Consider the following 19,335-nt stretch of genomic DNA (forward strand, 5'->3'; position numbering starts at 1 on the left):
AAAAATACAAATCTGATGTTTATTTGTAAACATGGTCTTTATTGTGATGTATAATGTACTGGAAATAGGACTGAGCATCACACGGTGACATAATGCTGAAGTTGATAGCCAGCCAAGTACAGTGTAGTTACAAGCTAACACATACACTATAACACAGCCAGTTCGAAACTGATATTCAAGGTCAAAAACGCCAAATGCTGTGTGATTGCAGCTCTCCCAAATTTCTAGTTGAAGAAAGGAAGCCATTTTGATCTTGATGCTGATATAATTCTAATGAAAAAAAAATCTGCATATATCACATTTTTTAAAAATAAAAGAACGATAAGAAAAGATGAATTAGCATGATGACGTATTTAAAAAAAAAACCCAGTTCGTTTCCAACAACTTCCAACTCTTGTCATCGGTTCCCATCAGATTGAAAGGTGGAATAAAATATCTTTTTGTCTGTAACGTATTGTCTGAATATCATAGTCGACAGATTTTGTACACTGCATATATCCTTCTTCACTCGATATCAAACGTGTGGAAATGGACAAATCCACTGACGATAAGCATTCTAAGTGACGACAAAATGGAAGAGAGTTATTAATCGCAATCCTTCATTCCCGAGGAGAAAATGCAGATTGATCACAAACGATGACATCGTTGCTGTTAATTGAAGAAAAGAACAAACACAAATAATATTTTTCATTCTTCAAATTATTTTTTTCCGAGTGAGTGGAAAATGTTCTGGAACTTTCCTGATTAGCTTAAAGTTTCAAATTGTTCGTCGCCACACCGATCAGACATCTAGAACTACAAATGTGGTTCTATAATAACATCAAATGTCGTATACTGCTGTACCTTTGGTAGTAAACAGATGACGAGTCCCACTTAGGTCTCCAGCCAGGGTCATTCGGAGCGCCATCATTGAAATCGTAACGTTCTAACCCAGCCAACAATTTCGCTTCTCTCGTTTTTGCGATATCTGGCATAGTGTCCACAGCGTAGATATGGCGACGGTTCTTTGTGAACGGACTTTCTTCGGTTGATTTGAAAACGATACTTTTCTGTGCAGGCCAGTGGGCTGTACAGAGAAAATTATCGTATGCAAATTGTTTTGTCTTGTAATCTTCATCAGCAGCCCAAATAGCTGGCGCCATACAAACAAACACGACAAAGCGCCACCTATCGGAATGAATCCTACCTCGTTTTGGTCTAACAGCATCGTGGACTGTGCGCGAATCCCATATTACCATTCCCCCCTTTGGGACGGTGATTATTTTCTCTGTACACCCCTGCTCTTTGTACCAGGCGACCCATTCTTGCTTAAAGATAAAGAACTCTTCTCCATTTTCCTCGTCCTCAAGTACCAGCGCGTCATGGAAAACCTCCTGGAATGTATCATGATAAAGATGAGAGTTTTCGAGAACTCTTAGGCTGTGATCTTCCTCGGTCGTTTCCTCTAAGTATACATCTGCCTGGTAAACATGGAGCCCTTTTCTAGCTCGTCGTTGGTCAAGATGAAACCAATTTGTCCATTCGTCTCTGTATTGTCCTATTCCTGGATTGAAGGAAATGAGGAAAATGTAACGATAAACTGTTGCTGATCAAGTTTTGAAATAATTTGAAATGCCATTCATCGACAACGTAAGTATTGATTGATACGTTTTTCTGCGAATGACAACTCATCCTTAGATATGTTTATACAAAAACCTGCGTTGACATATGTCAACAAAAATCACATTCTTTTGTCAAATTTAAGAAAAATGAACATTGGTGCAATAAATTACCAGGGACGTATAATACTGTATGATACGTCCCTGAAATTGCTTTGACAGTTATTGTTTTTTTCCTGAGGACAGAATTATTAAAGTTATCATTGGAAGGCGGAAACCATATATACAGACAGATATCAGCTGTCAGAGGTCGGCTGGTGGAAAAGACCTCCTAAAACGAAAAGACATTAAGGAGGACTATGTGATCCACAAAGAGAGAAAATTATTGGGACAACTAAGAATAAAATGGAGTCTGTTTGAAGATGAGATGCTGCCTTTAGGAATTGGTCAATGGATAAAAGCTCTTTGCATTACGTGTGGTACATTACGATGTCTGCTGTCTAGTTTAGGGTTTAGGTAACGTGTTGTGATTCCACTCATACAATATTGTCCCTGGCTATATGTATTGGTTTATATTGGACCATCCACAAAGCGATCTGCCCCGGTTAGTTAGTAAACAAGTAATGTTCGAAAAAGGTCAATATAAACGAGCTTGACGATTTGAAAGGATCGAAAGGAGATATTCAACTGACATGACGAAGAAAAAAAAAGAACCACACACACACACAAAAAAAACAAAAACAGAAAACAAAAAAAACAACAACAAATGGGTCAGTTGTTGCAGCGTTTGTTTGTAGTTGAAAAAATTTGAATAAAATTGACTTAGAGTAACTTAAGGAAACAACAGGGGTATTTCTGATTTAAAAGTACGGTGTTAGCTACAACAGACTTCTTAATAGATTGGCGAGTTATAGGAGGATTGTGGCTATCTGTATGAAAAGGTTTGAAATAGCTTTAGGAAGTCTCAAAGCTTGTTTCTCCTGTTAACTAGAAACAGTATCATGGCGATTTCTGTTTCTTTGGTTTCTTGCGAAATTTCGTTATTGACGGTAACATAAATTTCACCACACACAGCGTTTCTAATTCACTGTTGATTCGATAGTGAAGCAAGAAATTTATCACATTATGGTGTTATATCATATACTGTCCAGCTGATAATTTTCACGGGTAAAAAATTCACGATTTTCGTTTGAAAAGATGGAATCATATTTTAACAAAATAAATTTCAGCGATCTGGACTTGAAAGACATCTATAGCACACTTGTCTCATTATTTTACGTAAAAAATGTATTATATTTTCGCGATCACGTTAATGTACTGCGAAATAGAGAAAATATTCTTCCCGCGGAAAATAATTGGCTGCATTGTATCAATAGAAATAACTACTCCTAGTAGTTTCGTTATCTTCTGCCACAGTTCTCTCATAGAAAACGTCACAATACTTTTAAACTATCATTGTTTGAGATGATATGAAGTTGAGAAAATGAAACTTTTTAGATGACACATAGCTTAATTCCTCTTGAAAATTGTTCATGTTAGCTTTCCACTTATTCAATTTGTGACCAACCATAACCTACTCCGAATTCAAATTTTGTGAAATCTTTCGTTCAGATAATCTAAGTTTTTAATTACCGTGTTCTGGTGGTATCCCGATTGCTATCCCGTCCATGCTACTTAGAAGTTTCTCTGTCTTCCAAAGAGAAGCAAAGACTGGTTTGGCTTTCAGTCGCACCCTCCATGTAGCATCAAAATGGCCGACTCTATAGAACTGCATCAGAGAGTCGTGACTGAAGGGGGCGTCGCCCCCAAACTTGGCCATCCAGTCCTTGTACTGTTGGGTGTAGACGTCACATTCTTCCTTTGTCACCACATTCGGAACCACGGAGTAACCTTTTGTTTCAAGATCATGTGATAAAGCATCCCTTCAAAAGAAAAATAAACGTTAATGGGGTGGCAATCTATCCCGGTGCAAAAGTTTCCAATTTTCTAGGACAGTCAGGGACATGGTAACGTCACGTCATTCCCTATCCTTAACAGAACAAATATGTCCTACCTGTCTAGGACAATCAGGTCCTTGGTGACGTCAGATCAATTCCTACCTGTGACAAAGGAATATATTCCACCTATCTTATAACTATATTTTACCTGTCTAGAACAGTCTGATCCATGGTGACTTATAATTCAGAAGCGCCTTTCACAGAACAGCAACACGGAAGTAGTATTATCTATGATTTCAAATTGACTTTATTATGCAATACTATTAGTATCTACCTGTGATATTCACAATCTGCATAGCTATGTATTTGATAAATGATAGATAACTAATCTTTGATGCATGTGTAAAATAAACTCATCTGCAATTTTCAAAATAAAACATTTACGAAAAAAACGCACATGGTCTACCTTTTGACTCGTTTTGTGATAGGAAAACGAACAGATAAGAATTTGAAACGTTTGAAAAAACAGCTTATTGCCTCATTAATAACATGCTTGGTAATACAAAAAAGAAAGAAAAAATCAAGAAAAATACCAACATGTCAACATAATCATAATCCAAACTCAAGTTTCATAAAACTAGGGCAAAATATGAACAAAAGAAAGAGTTACACAGAATCTCCTGAAAAAGTACAAGGAGAATAAAACCTGGTGTTCCGGAAGAGCAAGCATCTTCTGCGTCACGATAACACCCTTGGTCATTCAAAGTAATTAATGTCACGCTCTCAGATGAAAACAATGTATACATCAACGGAATCAACAGACAAGCTAACGAGCAACAAACACGTCCAGCTTCATATCGCACAAAGAAATTTTCACAATGAGATCATTATGGCGACAATAAAACATCACCATAACTTTAATCAAGTTGCACCTTTTGAAACTTTGTGTTATGAGTTTGTCTGTCAGATGATGACTTCTTGCACGAAAATCGTGATAATGGGAACAGGCCCTCGAATATCGAATGAACTGCGACACCATAGGTTGAGGATTCAGAGATATTACTATCCAGAAATGGAAAATTTACAATAGGAGGGAAACTGTCTATGTTGGTTTCGGTGTAGGAAAAGATCGAGATAAGCAATTGTTGTTTAAGATGTAAGTTCAATACAAAAGTTGCGAAGTGCTACTTGACGATGCCTAAATAAAAGCTTACAGCTCGTTAGTCCAAAATGTTTCGTGTCTCCTTCACATTTTTGTTTGATATATTGTTTCATTAACTCCTATTAACAGCAAGGTGCATTTAAGGTTTGGGTGGCGCAGTTCTAGAAAAAAAATCTGTGAACAGCGCCTCCCGTGTGACCCACGTAGATCTGGAGCCCGCGACACGCTCAGTTGCCTCTTCATATTTTTCGATCTCTAGGTGGATGAAACAAGGGCAAGATATAAGTAAAAGAAAGACTAACACGAAGATGTTAGACAAAAGATATATATTATTGCTATGTCTAATAGGTTCGTTAAAGTTATTTGAATTCATTATTGTCCGTGTAATATTTTTAACATTATTTTTATTATTTATTCATTATTTTATTTTTAAACATTAACTCAACAGAAATTAAACGTCATGAGAAGATAAAACAAACTAATTGTTACCAGATCTAAAGAACAGAGACGTAGGAATATTAACATGAATTTGCTCTCTAAACTGCAACACTCATGAAAACACATTACATAAAACACACAGAAAGAAAAAATAACTAAATACAACGACCAAAGTAGAAAAATGGTTTAAGTTCTAAAGCTGAGAAAGAAAAAACGGACTAACTCTGAAGAATATATATGTATATATAAAATTTATAACAATTTACATTTGAAAAAGAATGAAAAAAATCATTGAAACAAACAAAATATGCAATTAACGTGTTCATTCAGAAAAGTAAAAGCTAAGGAAATAGTAATTCAAATTAAATCATTTATAAAAAATCAAAATTAATTGGACTTAACGCCCTTTTAAACCCTCCATACTTCTAAAGTTATAATGTTTTTGAAAATTAAATCATTTATAAAAAATCAAAATTAATTGGACTTAACGCCCTTTTAAACCCTCCATACTTCTAAAGTTATAATGTTTTTGAAAATTACAAGATTTATTTATCGGGCTACTGCACCTTCCCATCTGCATTTTGATATCGTTTTAGGTCAATGTTTTTTCTGCAGTCTCACCCTAGATGTCAGCTTACAATTTCAGTATCAATGACGAGTCCTAAAAGGACGAACCACTTGAAACAACTTCATTATTTGTAGCTGTCAATTCTTTTTAATTGAAGGGCGCTATTCACGTGTGTCTTTAAGTTTTACAGGTACAAATTTCACTGACCCTCTTGAGGAAATATCTTTGGTTAGTAAGGAATACAACATTTAACTACCCGGGTATGTATTCTCCAATGTTGTTCATATCTTATTTTTTTTTTCTTATATAAGCTTTATAAGTGGTAAGCATACGAAACACAATGTATCTCGGCCGAAATAACATCACCTATATATATATACACACACACACAGTTTAATTTTTTGTTTTGCTCTAATCTATCTTATCTGAACGAGGAACGCTGTGTGTGTGTGTACGTGTGTGTGTGCGTGTGTGTATGTTGTGTATGTGACGGTGTGTGTGTGAGTGTTTGTGAGGGTGTGTGTGTGTGTGTGTGTGAGGATGTGTGAGGGTGCGTGTGTGAGTGTTTGTGAGGGTGTGTGTGTGTGTGTGAGGATGTGTGAGGGTGCGTGTGTGTGTGTGTTCCTTTTTTTAATTTCGAGCTGCTGTATCGAATGTATTTAACCCCTCAGAAAGTGAATCCAACACAGCATGTTCTCGTTTCACCCATTCTCTGGCATAGTTATTATAAATGTCCATAAGTATCTTGAAATTCCTTTTCCAATTAACAGAAGGGGTTTCATGATATTTAGGACCCTTCAAGAAAAGCTCTCGAAGCTTAACATTTTGAATAATGCTTAAATAACCAGTTACTATGTGCGCAGATAGACCACAGTTACAAATAAAGGTGACAAACTGACGGAGGACTAGTTCTAAAGTCACTTGCATTCAGTTGTTGCAGCGTTTGTTTCTAGTTGAAAAGTTTGGATGAAATGGGCTTGGAGTAACGGTGAAATCACAGGGGTATTACTGCTTTGAAGGTATGCAGTGATTGTACTTCTCATAAATTTCAACTTTTAGAAAGTAAATCGTGTTGATCTCGGTGCTAATATCATTTTAATGCAAACTAGTGCAGTAAAAATACATTTGTTTTGTTTGGTAAAAGCACGATTATGAAAAAGAATGTATGTGCACGATGCTGTACTCATTTAATTCTGTTTGTTTTCTGCAGCTTGAAAGTTTAGTAATTTGTTCCTTAATTCTGATGAAAAGGTTGGATACAATATCGTTGTATTTGTAACCTATGTCAGAATATTGTGGTTGGCAGATCTTGTACATATTAAACTTATGGCAAACATGTGAATATTGAGAAATCAACTGGCGAGCAGAAGTCTACGTGACAATAAAGAGACTTATTGTTCACAAGCCTACATTCCCTAAGATAAAATGGAGATTTTTCCAAAAGATCACATCATTGATATTTATTGAACAAAGTCCAATCACATAAAACTATTTCCCTGCATCAAATTAATTTTTCTCGAGCGACAGCATTATGTTCTTGACATTTCGCGGACAGCTAGAAGCTTAAAATAAGCCACCTCTAAATTGATCAAGCATCTCGACCAGTCTCTATTACAACATTAAATGTCGTGTTTCCTGTCACTTTAACATCACGCTTCCACATCGCTGTACCTTTGGTAGTAAACAGATGACGAGTCCCACTTAGGTCTCCAGCCAGGGTCATTCGGAGCGCCATCATTAAAATCGTAACTTTCTAACCCAGCCAACAGCTTCGCTTCTCTCGTTTTTGCGATATCTGGCATAGTGTCCACGGCGTAGATATGGCGACGGTTCTTTGTGAACGGATTTCCATCCGTTGACCTGAATACGATATTTTTCTGCGCAGGCCAGTGGGCAGTACTGCGAAAATTATCGTATGCAAATTGCTTCGTCTTGTAGTCTTCATCAGCAGCCCAAATAGCTGGCGCCATGCAAACAAACACGACAAAGCGCCACCTATCGGAATGAATCCGACCTCGTTTTGGTCTAACAGCATCGTGGACTGTACGCGAATCCCATATTACCATTCCCCCCTTTGGAACGGTGATTATTTTCTCTGTACACCCCTGCTCTTTGTACCAGGCGACCCATTCTTGCTCTAAAGGAAAGAACTCTTCTTCTTTTTCCTCATCCTCAAGTACCATAGCATGGGGAAACGCCTCTTGAAATTGATCATGATAAAGGTAAGAGTTTTCGAGAACTCTCAGGCTGTGATCTTCTTCCGTCGTTTCTTCTAAATATACCGCAGCCTGGTAAGCATGGGGGCCTTTTCTAGTTCGTCCTTGATCAAGATGAAACCAATGGGTTCCCTCCTCTCTGTATCGTCCTTTTCCTGGAACGGAGAAAAGAGGTGTACAACCAATGTTGGATATTTGAGGATATATGTGACCGTATTATTTCCAACAGGCAAATTGATTGCAACATTAGGATCGTAAGGTTGATATATTTCCTTCAAATGACACGTGATTAGTAAAAATATGTACTATACTCAAACCTGCTTTTACATATATCATTAGCGAAATTTCATGGAACAAAAACCATATTATTTTTGTCAATATTAATATTATTGATTTGTGGCACAATTAGACATTTTTTAATTGATTATTATTTTTCCAGGATGAAAGTATTAGATATCATTGAAACAGGTGCAAGTTATCAATACAGACAGACAAAAGACGTTCTTAGTGACCGACTGGTGAAAAACAGACCTTCAAAAAGACATTAAGGAGATATCGACACATAACATCATCACATAAAGTATGACAGGGACTACCTAGGAAATAACAAATATAATGAAATTGCTTTTCAAAGACGATCTTTAGGAATCGGTCGAAGGATAAAACTTAATTGCATTACAAGTGATACATTACAAAGTATACCATATAGTTCATGATTTAGTTAAGAACTTGTTGTGATACTACGTGACTCTCTTAATATCAATAAACTAAATACTACAGACACTGGCTTCAAGAGTTGGTTTTTAACGGTGATTTAATGGACCATTCACAAAACGATTTTTGCTCCAATTAATGAGTCATGAATGTTGTTGGAATATACCGACATTAACAAACATAGTAATTTCCTGCCTGGGGCTGCCTAGATATGATTTCCGTGTTGCGTGGATTAGAGATGTTCTTTGTATGACTAGGCTTGACGATTTCTTCTCGCTTTATCATTTATTTGTACATAGTAGTTACATTATCGATTTCACCATATATGGTGTTTCTATATTAGCATTAATTCAATACTCTATGTCTTGCCTTGGGTGTCTAATGGAAAAAAGTATAAATAAGTATTATATTTCGTGCAAGATGTCGGTAACTGACGGAAACTCTCACAAAACACGTCTTCGAAAGATGCCAGGATGATGAAATGTACGGTGATCATAATGATCCCTTTGGGGAATATTCTATATCCATGCCTGATGTGAAGTTGGACCTGTTTGATGTTAGTTAGTAAATTTGTTAATTCTGTTGTTTTTCCACTTTATCACTTGTTTACCAGTTGTTTACATTGTTCTCATTTGAAAACGTGACATTACTTGGATTTACCTAGATTTACAAGATGGTTGTCGTCGATGAAGCCGCATTCATATTTCATTTGTTCATATTTTGCATCAGTTTCATTGAATTTGATTGCGAATTATGATTCTGTTGACATGTTGGTATTTTCGTTGTTGTATGTCATATATCGATATAAAATACTGGTTCTGATAGTTGCGTTATCTTCTATAGCGATTATCTTATAAGAAAACGTCACCATAATTGGATTTGTCTTTGGTTGGCATGACGTTGATGAGATAACTTTTTACATAACAGTTGATGTAATATTCAGTGTACTTTTCCTGTAAGCTTTTCAATTGTTCGAACTAATTTTGATTTCAAATTTTGTGAAATCTTTCGTTCAGATTAAGTTTTTAATTACCGTGTTCTGGTGGTATACCAATTGCTATCCCGTCCATGCTACTTAGTAGTTTCTCTGTCTTCCAAAGAGAAGCAAAGACGGGTTTGGCTTTCAGTCGCACCCTCCACGTGGCATCAAAATGGCCGACTCTATAGTAGTGCATCAGAGAGTCGTGACTGAAGGGGGCGTCGTCCCCAAACTTGGCCACCCAGTCCTTGTACTGTTGGGTGTAGACGTCACATTCTTCCTTTGTCACCACATTCGGAACCACGGAGTAACCTTTTGTCTCAAGATCATGTGATAAAGCATCCCTTCAAAAGAAATAAATACATTTTAAAGAAGTGACAACCGAAATTTTCCCCATATGAAAAATATCCAGTTGCGAGTCTTATTTCAGTTACAAGGTTGACATAGGGATATATGAAAACCATATCTCCTTTTAGCTTCATCTTTATGATGGAGCTCTGTGCGAGAGTATATTTTCTTATGTAATCGACTTCACGAAGAAGCTTTGTACGTTTTTTCTTTATCTGCCTATTTTTTTCCACAGAAGACAAGGTCACATTGACCTCTCACTGTGTCCTCGACCAATCTAATCTTGTCTTGGGTTGATAAATCAGGATACATTTTATCAGCCTCAGCTGACGAACATATACTAAATGAACATAGACACAAATCTGGCGACTCAACCGAAAGTAAAGATAGACAGACAACATCAGTGATGTAATCACGAAACCAAAAATGGTGTCGACAATGATAAAAAAAAAAAAAAAATCCGACAAGGGGATCCGGTTGCCGAGTGGTTGAGGCGTCTGACCGTCTTTATCACCAGACCTCCACCCCTGGGTAGCGATTTCAAGGCCTACGTGGGGCAGTCATTAGGTTCAGGTACTGACAACAGATTGTTGTTTTTTCTCCAGTAAAACTCAGTTTTTCTTCCGCCATCCAAAATCAAACATCCAATCATCTCCTAGCTTTAACACAACAAACATGTCCTACCTGTTGCGGAGTCTTGTCCATTGTAACATCAAACCATCACCTGTAATACAATGTTCTGCCTGTTTAGGTCAATCTGGTCACTACCTGTCTAGGGCATTCTGATCCCTACCTGTCGAGGGCATTCTGACCCCTACCTGTTTAAGATATTCTGACCCCCTACCTGTCTAGAGCATTCTGGCCCCTACCTGTTTAGGTCAATCTGGTCCCTACCTGTTTAGGACATTCTGGCCCGTACCTTTATAAGACATTCTGACTCCTACCTGTTTAGAACAGTCTGATCCATGGTGACATATGACCACAATATTGACAACACGGAAGATAGTTTATCAAGTAATAATATTGTATCGTGTATCTACCTGTGATAGCTATAACCTACATGTTCATAGATACGTAAGTTGATCAAGAATCATCATTTTAGCAAGTCCATGCCTCGTTTTTTCTTTTAATCCATTTCTTTATCGAAAGTTTTCAAATAAAACATTCACGAAAAAGTGTAATATACATAGTATTGGTACCATTTAACTTGTTTTGTGGCAGGAATGTGAGAAAATAAGAATTTGAAACATTTCATGTTTACATACATTGCTGTAGGACAATATTCGTATAATGATAGAGTAGGTTAGGATTGAGAAGTGAGATAAAATTAAAAGTTGATTGACGTTTTCTTCAGGTTGGTAATGTCAATAAGATAGAAGATCTTATTACACAACAGGTATAAGATTAGAGCGTGACGATGACTACACGGTCACCTTCATCTTATAACACAACCAGTAGAAGATTAGAGTGTGACGATGACTACACGGTCACCTTCATCTTATAACACAACCAGTAGAAGATTAGAGTGTGACGTTTCGATAACTGCACGGTCACCTTCATCTTATAACACAACCAGTAGGAGATTAGAGTGTGACGATGACTACACGGTCACCTTCATCTTATAACACAACCAGTAGGAGATTAGAGTGTGACGATGACTACACGGTCACCTTCATCTTATAACACAACCAGTAGGAGATTAGAGTGTGACGATGACTACACGGTCACCTTCATCTTATAACACAACCAGTAGAAGATTAGAGTGTGATGTTTCGATGACTACACGGTCACCTTCATCTTATAACACAACCAGTAGAAGATTAGAGTGTGATGTTTCGATGACTACACGGTCACCTTCATCTTATAACACAACCAGTAGAAGATTAGAGTGTGATGTTTCGATGACTACACGGTCACCTTCATCTTATAACACAACCAGTTGAAGATTGGAATGTGACGTTTCGATGTCTACACGGTCACCTTGATCTTAACACAACCAGTAGAAGATCAGAGTGACGTTTCGATGACTACACGGTCACCTTCATCTTATAACACAACCAGTAGAAAATTGGAGTGTGACGTTTCGATATCTACACGGTCACCTTGATCTTAACACAACCAGTAGAAGATTGGAGTGTGACAATTCGATGACTCTACGGGCACCTTCATCTTATAACACAACCAGTAGAAGATTAGAGTGTGACATTTCGATGTCTACACGGTCACCTTCATCTTATAACACAACCAGTAGAAGATTAGAGTGTGACGTTCCGATGACTACACGGTCACCTTCATCTTATAACACAACCAGTAGAAGATTAGAGTGTGACGTTTCGATGACTACACGGTCACCTTTGTCTTATAACACAACCAGTAGAAGATTAGAGTGTGACGTTTCGATGTCTACACGGTCACCTTCATCTTATAACACAACCAGTAGAAGATTGGAATGTGACGTTTCGATGTCTACACGGTCACCTTCATCTTAACACAACCAGTAGAAGATCAGAGTGACGTTTCGATGACTACACGGTCACCTTCATCTTATAACACAACCAGTAGAAGATTGGAGTGTGACGTTTCGATGTCTACACGGTCACCTTGATCTTAACACAACCAGTAGAAGATTAGAGTGTGACGTTTCGATGTCTACACGGTCACCTTCATCTTATAACACAACCAGTAGAAGATTGGAATGTGACGTAGATAAAGTCACCTTCATCTTATAACACAACCAGTAGGAGAAGTGTGTGACTACACGTTTAACACAACCAGTAGGAGATTAGAGTGTGTCTACACGGTCACCTTCATCTTATAACACAACCAGATTAGAGTGTAGACTACACGGTCACCTTCATCTTATAACACAACCAGTAGAAGATTAGAGTGTGATGTTTCGATGACTACACGGTCACCTTCATCTTATAACACAACCAGTAGAAGATTAGAGTGTGATGTTTCGATGACTGTCTTATAACACAACCAGTAGAAGGTGTGACCTACACGGTGATCTTAACACAACCAGTAGAAGATTAGAGTGTGACAATTCGATGACTCCACGGGCACCTTCATCTTATAACACAGCCAGTAGAAGATTAGAGTGTGACGATGACTACACGGTCACCTTCATCTTATAACACACAACCTGTAGAAAATTAGATTGTGACGTTCCGATAACTACACAGTCCCCTTCATCTTATAACACTAGTAGAAGATTCGAGTGTGACATTTCGATGTCTACACGGTCACCTTCATCTTATAATACAACCAGTAGAAGATTAGAGTGTGACGTTCCGATGTCTACACGGTCACCTTCATCTTAACACAACCAGTAGAAGATTGGAGTGTAACGTTTCGATGACTACAAGGTCACCTTCATCTTAACACAACCAGTAGAAGATTAGAGTGACGTTTCGATGACTACACGATGACTAGTCTGTCATCAACACGTAACATTGGAGATATAACACAGTTGAGCCTCATTATTTCGAACCAGTATGTTTCGACGACCCCGTTTAATTCGAAGTATTTCGTTGGTCCTCGCCAAACTTCACACATTCGAATTAAATCGTATATTCGGATAACTCGAGGTTTTCCTATGGTCCCGTCGACTTCGAGATAACGAGGTTCGACTGTATATTTATATATATTAGTTGTATGGTGACAAATTTGACATATCCATGCAGTGTATAAACGATTGATTTTGACCAAACCCTGATAGCAGGACATAAAATGAGCAGTATGACATCGTTTCCCAGTTTCTCTCAGTCATCATTTTGTACACACAACTGAAATTCAATTATCATAAACCCGCCAATGGCTTTATTTACCTGGATTTAACAATATTTTCAATAGATACCATACATGTGTTGATTTACCGAAACTCTTTGTAAACGGTTTATCTCTTAATGACCTTAATTGACATTGACCTATACCAAGTCAGTGTTATTACATATGAAAATTACGAAATTTCTTGAATGATTGGGCTAGTGCCACTCCTGTGCTAGATTTTTTTCCCCGATCCCTCTAGATTTTTGTCAGTCGCCTCCGAATTTAAAAAAAATATGCCCTTAGCAGTACTGACCAGTCAGAGATGAACGAATTTATTTGTTTGTCATCGCTCTACTTTATCTAATATAAATCCGCATAAAAAGGTAAAGCTATTCATTTGGGTGTCTTTGGTACAATTTCCAATGGTGACGATCTCCAACGATCTCTGCATAGATCGTTAGTGATCGTAACCACTAGAATTTCAAGGAGGGGTGGGGGTGGGGGGGTTGTCTTTGCTGATTTATAATAACATTATTTGGTACTTATTTAAATTCTTGTTGATATCTATTCTTAATTCAAACTTTTTTCTTCGTGAAATTAATATACTGAAAGGATAAAGAAACGCAGGATAATATTTATTCCGATATTTTGAAAACGCGTTCTCCAAATAAAGTGAAACTTGTGGATTGAGTAATTAGGTCATATTACACCTTGTCATGTATCGAAAATCTAGTCACGGTACAGTGCGCAGCTCTGGTAAATGGAGGAAGAAAAAAACAAGAATCTTGTGCACCGTGTTGTTCTGGTCTCATGCAGCGTTGGTCAAGTCACTCTTCGTAAGTCTTTATACAGACCAACTGCTTCCCTAAAATTAATTGAGAATTTGATTCGTTTTAAGAATGGCACGACTCACAGAAGTTCAGAGGGGTCAGACCATTCAGATGCTGATGCAAGGACAGCTGCAAAATCAGGTTGCTAAGCACTTTGGTGTCAATGTTTCCACCATAGAACGTCTCGTAAGACGTCTTCGGGAAACTGGGCGATTGGCCGATCGACCTAGGTCAGGACGTCCGCGCGTAACGTCACGACGTCAGGATCGCTATATCGTCGTCTCTCATGTGCGTAATCGGCGCCTTACTGCCGTTGAGAGTGCACTAAATGTTCTTGGAAATCATGGGCGTCCTCTAAGTTCAAAAACTGTAAGGAATCGATTACTAGATGTTGGTGTAAGAGCACGTCGCCCCTACGTTGGTCCACACCTTACCCCTGCTCGACGTCAGCGTCGTATGGCCTGGGTCGCTGCACATGCTCCACGACGGTTTCCACGGAGGAGTGAGTGAGAGAGCTGACAAATTATACAATGGACAAACGGAGGAGTGGGTGAGCTGACTAGCATATCCTATGGGCATGCAGAGGAGTGAGTGAACAGAAAAGCATACCTGTGGGCATAAAGAGTACAAGAAGTGATGGACAAATATAGAAGTGAATGAGCATATGTGATAACAAAACAAGAAAATTCACGTTTTTTTTTTCAAACTAAGATTTTTTAATTCAAATTTCAATGAAATCATAAATTACCAGTGTATGTAGTGACACAAATGACAATGCTATACATGAATATATATATTTATGTTTAAAATGCTGTAAATTCCTCTACACAGAAACATACCTACACAAAGTGTATACAATAACTAGCCTCCAACACAAGCTCACAGTCAGTATGTCAATGCTGTACCTTAATGTACATAACTAATATATCTTTCTTTTGAATAATATCTACCTTATTTTCAAGCTTTAGCAGTCTAGAGATGAAGCAAAACAATGTCAGTCCTAGAAGTAAGACTTACTTCCCTTGAAACAGTTTCCTTCAAAAAATAAGGATATTGTTTCTTTGTAAACTGTGAACAACTAACTATGCACATGTCCATTAGAAGAATCTTTTTGATTCTCTTCAAGAAAGGGATACAAAGCATGGTTGGTCTTTCTTTGTAAACCATGAACTACAAACTATCAACACCAGTTCAATTAACAACACCCTTTTGATTCTGTTCAAACAAGGATATAAAGTACTATTTTCCCTTCTTTGTAAACTGTGAACTACAAATTCTACACTTGTTCAAATAAAGGAGTATTCATGATGGTCTTGCATTGTACCAAAAACACAATATTTTAGACATTCATCATTTCACTGGCCAATATGAAACTCGTTCACTTTATCTTTATTTGAAACAGTCCATTTTTCCCAGCAATCTGCCGTCCTTGTCTATCTAACAACCAGACAGGCCACAACTCATTCTGTATATTGTCTAAACAGTTAAATTTACTTCCTCATCTAATTCACTGCCTGATGCCGACACGAACAATATCTTTGTTTCATTTTCTCACATTTTTCCACACTTTCAAAGAGAAAACAACATTAGTAATTAGAACAGCAAATTAATATTGAAACTGCAATGTTAAAACATATACGAATTCCTCTGCAAACTGTCATCAGTTACCATACTGCATATCAACGTCTTCACATCACACAATGAGCGCAGCAAGCCACACCTCTGGCCAAACAATAACCAACCAAATAAAATGTCCATAATTCATTGCTTCAAATCCGCTAATTAAAGTTATATGCTTTTAGCAATAAACATTTTATGAGAAAGCAGTTACAAGTTACCACAAAATCACCTCAAAGACAAGATACCAATTGTATGCCATATTCAATCTTAATTCATCTTAAAATTTAAAAAATAATTGTTTTGTTCAAAGTTCTGTGTTTTTGCTGTTAATACAGGTACTCCATATCGATATCAAAGGTAATTTTATGTATTTTTCCCCAAAAATGAAACATTGGGTGTTCTTTTCTCTACATAATTTAACAATATAACAAAAATGACTGTACATAAAGATACTACAGAAATAATCCCTGACTTGGAGAAATCAGCACAACACGTTGATGATCATGTATATGATGATCGATGTTAAATAAGATTGTCTCTAGCATATTTTTTCTCTACCCATACTGCATGGTAATTGAAGTAACTGCACATACGGCATGGTAATTGAAGTAACATATTCTAATAATGAAACTACCAAAAGATTTTTTTTCTTAAATCTTCTTGAGAAATTTTTTGATACAAAAACTTCTTTATTAATTGTCGTATCAAGGAAAATATTCATTACTTGTTTGTTTATTTAGAATGTGTTAAGTTCGTATTTCGAATGTTTGGATGTCTTAATATCAAAAGATAATCACTTCTAAAAAAAGAATATTTTCACTTTTTTAAGAGCATTTTAACTTTTAAATATTTAAATCATTTTAAATTTCTTCTTCAGAATATTTTACTTTTTTAAATAGAATAATCCATTTTCTTATTGACAACATTTCAAATTCTTAACAATGAGAATATCTTAACTACTTCATCTAGAATATTCTAACTTTTAAAGAAAGAATATTCACATTTTTTATCGACAATTTTTCAACGTTTTCAATTTAATTTAGAATATTTTCACTTTTCATTCAGAATATTTTTACTTTTAATCTAGAAATTAATTACATCTTTTTTTCCTCAATGTAGTATATTTTGACTTTTTACTTCAAATTTTAAAACTTTTTTTATTTTAGAATATTTCGACTTTTCTGAAGAATTTTTAAACTGTTTGTTTAGAATGTTCGATTTCTAATTCAGGTGTTTTAGGTCTATGGATGAGAAAATTTTAAAATCACACTGTTTCCTTTCATACATTACTATTATTCTACACAAGCTGTATATATATCTATACCTGATATACCCTGATGACCAGTCCCAGTCTGGAGGGGATTATTTTTCACTCTTTTGGGGGATGCAATATATTCAAATTTAAACCAAAAAATATTTGAAAATGAAATTACTTATAAGAGATCCATACATGATTTTCATGAAAAAATGAATTCATTCTGCATCAATATTTTGTATATTTGTAAAAGTTTAAAACCAGTAAACAACCTTTACAATATTTTGATCTGGACTTGTCATAATTTCGAAACCTAAATACCCGTGTTCAATACCTCTACATTTCCTTATAATAGTAATAATCTGACAACATGATGTCACACAATCCACGCCTATCAATGAGTTGTTTTTAACTTTATTCACAACAATTTGAATCACATACTTTATCATCTGTAAACATATTTCATGATTTTTACCCAATTACGACCGATGTGAAATGTGAAGAACTCTATAACTACTGATGTTGTAGAATGTAATTTGAGTACTATAAACTTTGTGATTTTTCTATTCTGTTCGGCTGGCAAGTATATCATGTTTATCAAATATCAGCTACACATAAGATCATTTTAGGTATAAATTACTTGCTGTGCGATGATTGAACTTGTGAATTGAAGCTAAATGAGATTTCATAATTATTAATCAGTGTCATCAAGACTTAATTTTTATGATTTTTTTAAAATCAAATAAATAAAATTTGAATGCTTGTTTTTGAACTTTCTTGAGAAGTTTGTCTTTTCATAATTCAGAGTTATCTCCTCTTGTGAGCAGGTAATAATCATTAATCACTTGATTGCTAGAGAATAACATGATAACTTTTGAGAAAATAAAGTTATATTCTCCTGCATACTAATGACATAATAATCGATATATGCCCACAAGGGCAGATAACTCTACATTACAAAAACTCAGACAACAATCACTTGGATATAACTGTAAAATTACTGAGAATTAGTCATCAAAAAAAGACACTGCATTGATAATAAATATTTTTGAGAGTAAACACTGTATATGAATACAGACACAAACTTTCATTTATTCAAATACATCTATGAAATATCAGATGGGTAGAAATTTAACATCTCTTTGCTTATTGGTGCAAAAATTTATACCTACAGCATTTACTAATGAATTAGAACACAAATTCAACAAATAAATAAAAAATTTTAAAATAATGCAAAATGATATTACATCGTTATGTTTGTGCACCAGCAGTTAAACTCTTGCATATGAAATGGGTGTTAAATTTTGACTTAAGGCTCGTATGAACACAACAAATCTGTTTACACTTGTTCGCTCTGGTTACTTATGGCACAACTGTTTAATGAGAACATAAACAATGCACAATTGGGACATGAAATGATTTGAATTCTACCCTGGAACAGTACAATAAATGGTATCATGATTTCTTTTTCACAATCGTCACACCGAGAGAAGTATTGCTTTCCAGTGCAAGGATAACTTTACAAAAATTCTAAGCCACAAAGAGTGAATTGTGTTGATAATGCAGCACTTTGTTATAGAAATGGTTTATGGATGTTCCTAAGGAACTGTGTAGACTGATATTTTTTTCTAATCATGTGTCCACATTTTAACAAAAACATGCTAATTAGTACCTGATATGCTTTGATTTTCGTCGCTATCACAAACCTACGAGACTCAATACTCGGTCGTCTTTTGTGTCAAGAAGCCTGGAATTCAAACAACAAAACAGAGTCTTGTGGATTTCCAGCATGTGCTTTTATAGACTAACCATGAACTGGTAGTGAAAAAAAGCTTTTATGGCAAATTCACTCATACTAAATAACAGGTGTCCATAGGATTTTCTCGTTTTTAAACAATT

General features: G+C 36.1%; 2 protein-coding genes across 2 annotated transcripts; both read right to left on the reverse strand.

Moving 5' to 3' along the window:
- Positions 1 to 809: 809 nt before the first annotated feature.
- On the reverse strand, positions 810 to 3,766 carry LOC132551240 (uncharacterized). Its single transcript, XM_060215354.1, has 3 exons — positions 3,744 to 3,766; positions 3,231 to 3,520; positions 810 to 1,543 (listed from the first exon to the last, which is right to left on the reverse strand). The coding sequence occupies exons 1-3, from the start codon at positions 3,764 to 3,766 to the stop codon at positions 810 to 812; spliced, it is 1,047 nt and encodes a 348-aa protein (XP_060071337.1).
- Positions 3,767 to 7,352: 3,586 nt separating this feature from the next.
- Positions 7,353 to 10,927, reverse strand: LOC132551241 (uncharacterized). Its single transcript, XM_060215355.1, has 3 exons — positions 10,905 to 10,927; positions 9,667 to 9,956; positions 7,353 to 8,074 (listed from the first exon to the last, which is right to left on the reverse strand). Exons 1-3 carry the CDS (start codon positions 10,925 to 10,927, stop codon positions 7,353 to 7,355), a joined length of 1,035 nt encoding a protein of 344 aa, XP_060071338.1.
- Between the last annotated feature and the right edge of the window lie 8,408 nt (positions 10,928 to 19,335).

This window comes from Ylistrum balloti, unplaced genomic scaffold, assembly GCF_031769215.1.
Source record: "Ylistrum balloti isolate Yb309-2 unplaced genomic scaffold, AGI_CSIRO_Ybal_v1 Utg370186, whole genome shotgun sequence".
Classification (NCBI taxonomy): domain Eukaryota; kingdom Metazoa; phylum Mollusca; class Bivalvia; order Pectinida; family Pectinidae; genus Ylistrum; species Ylistrum balloti.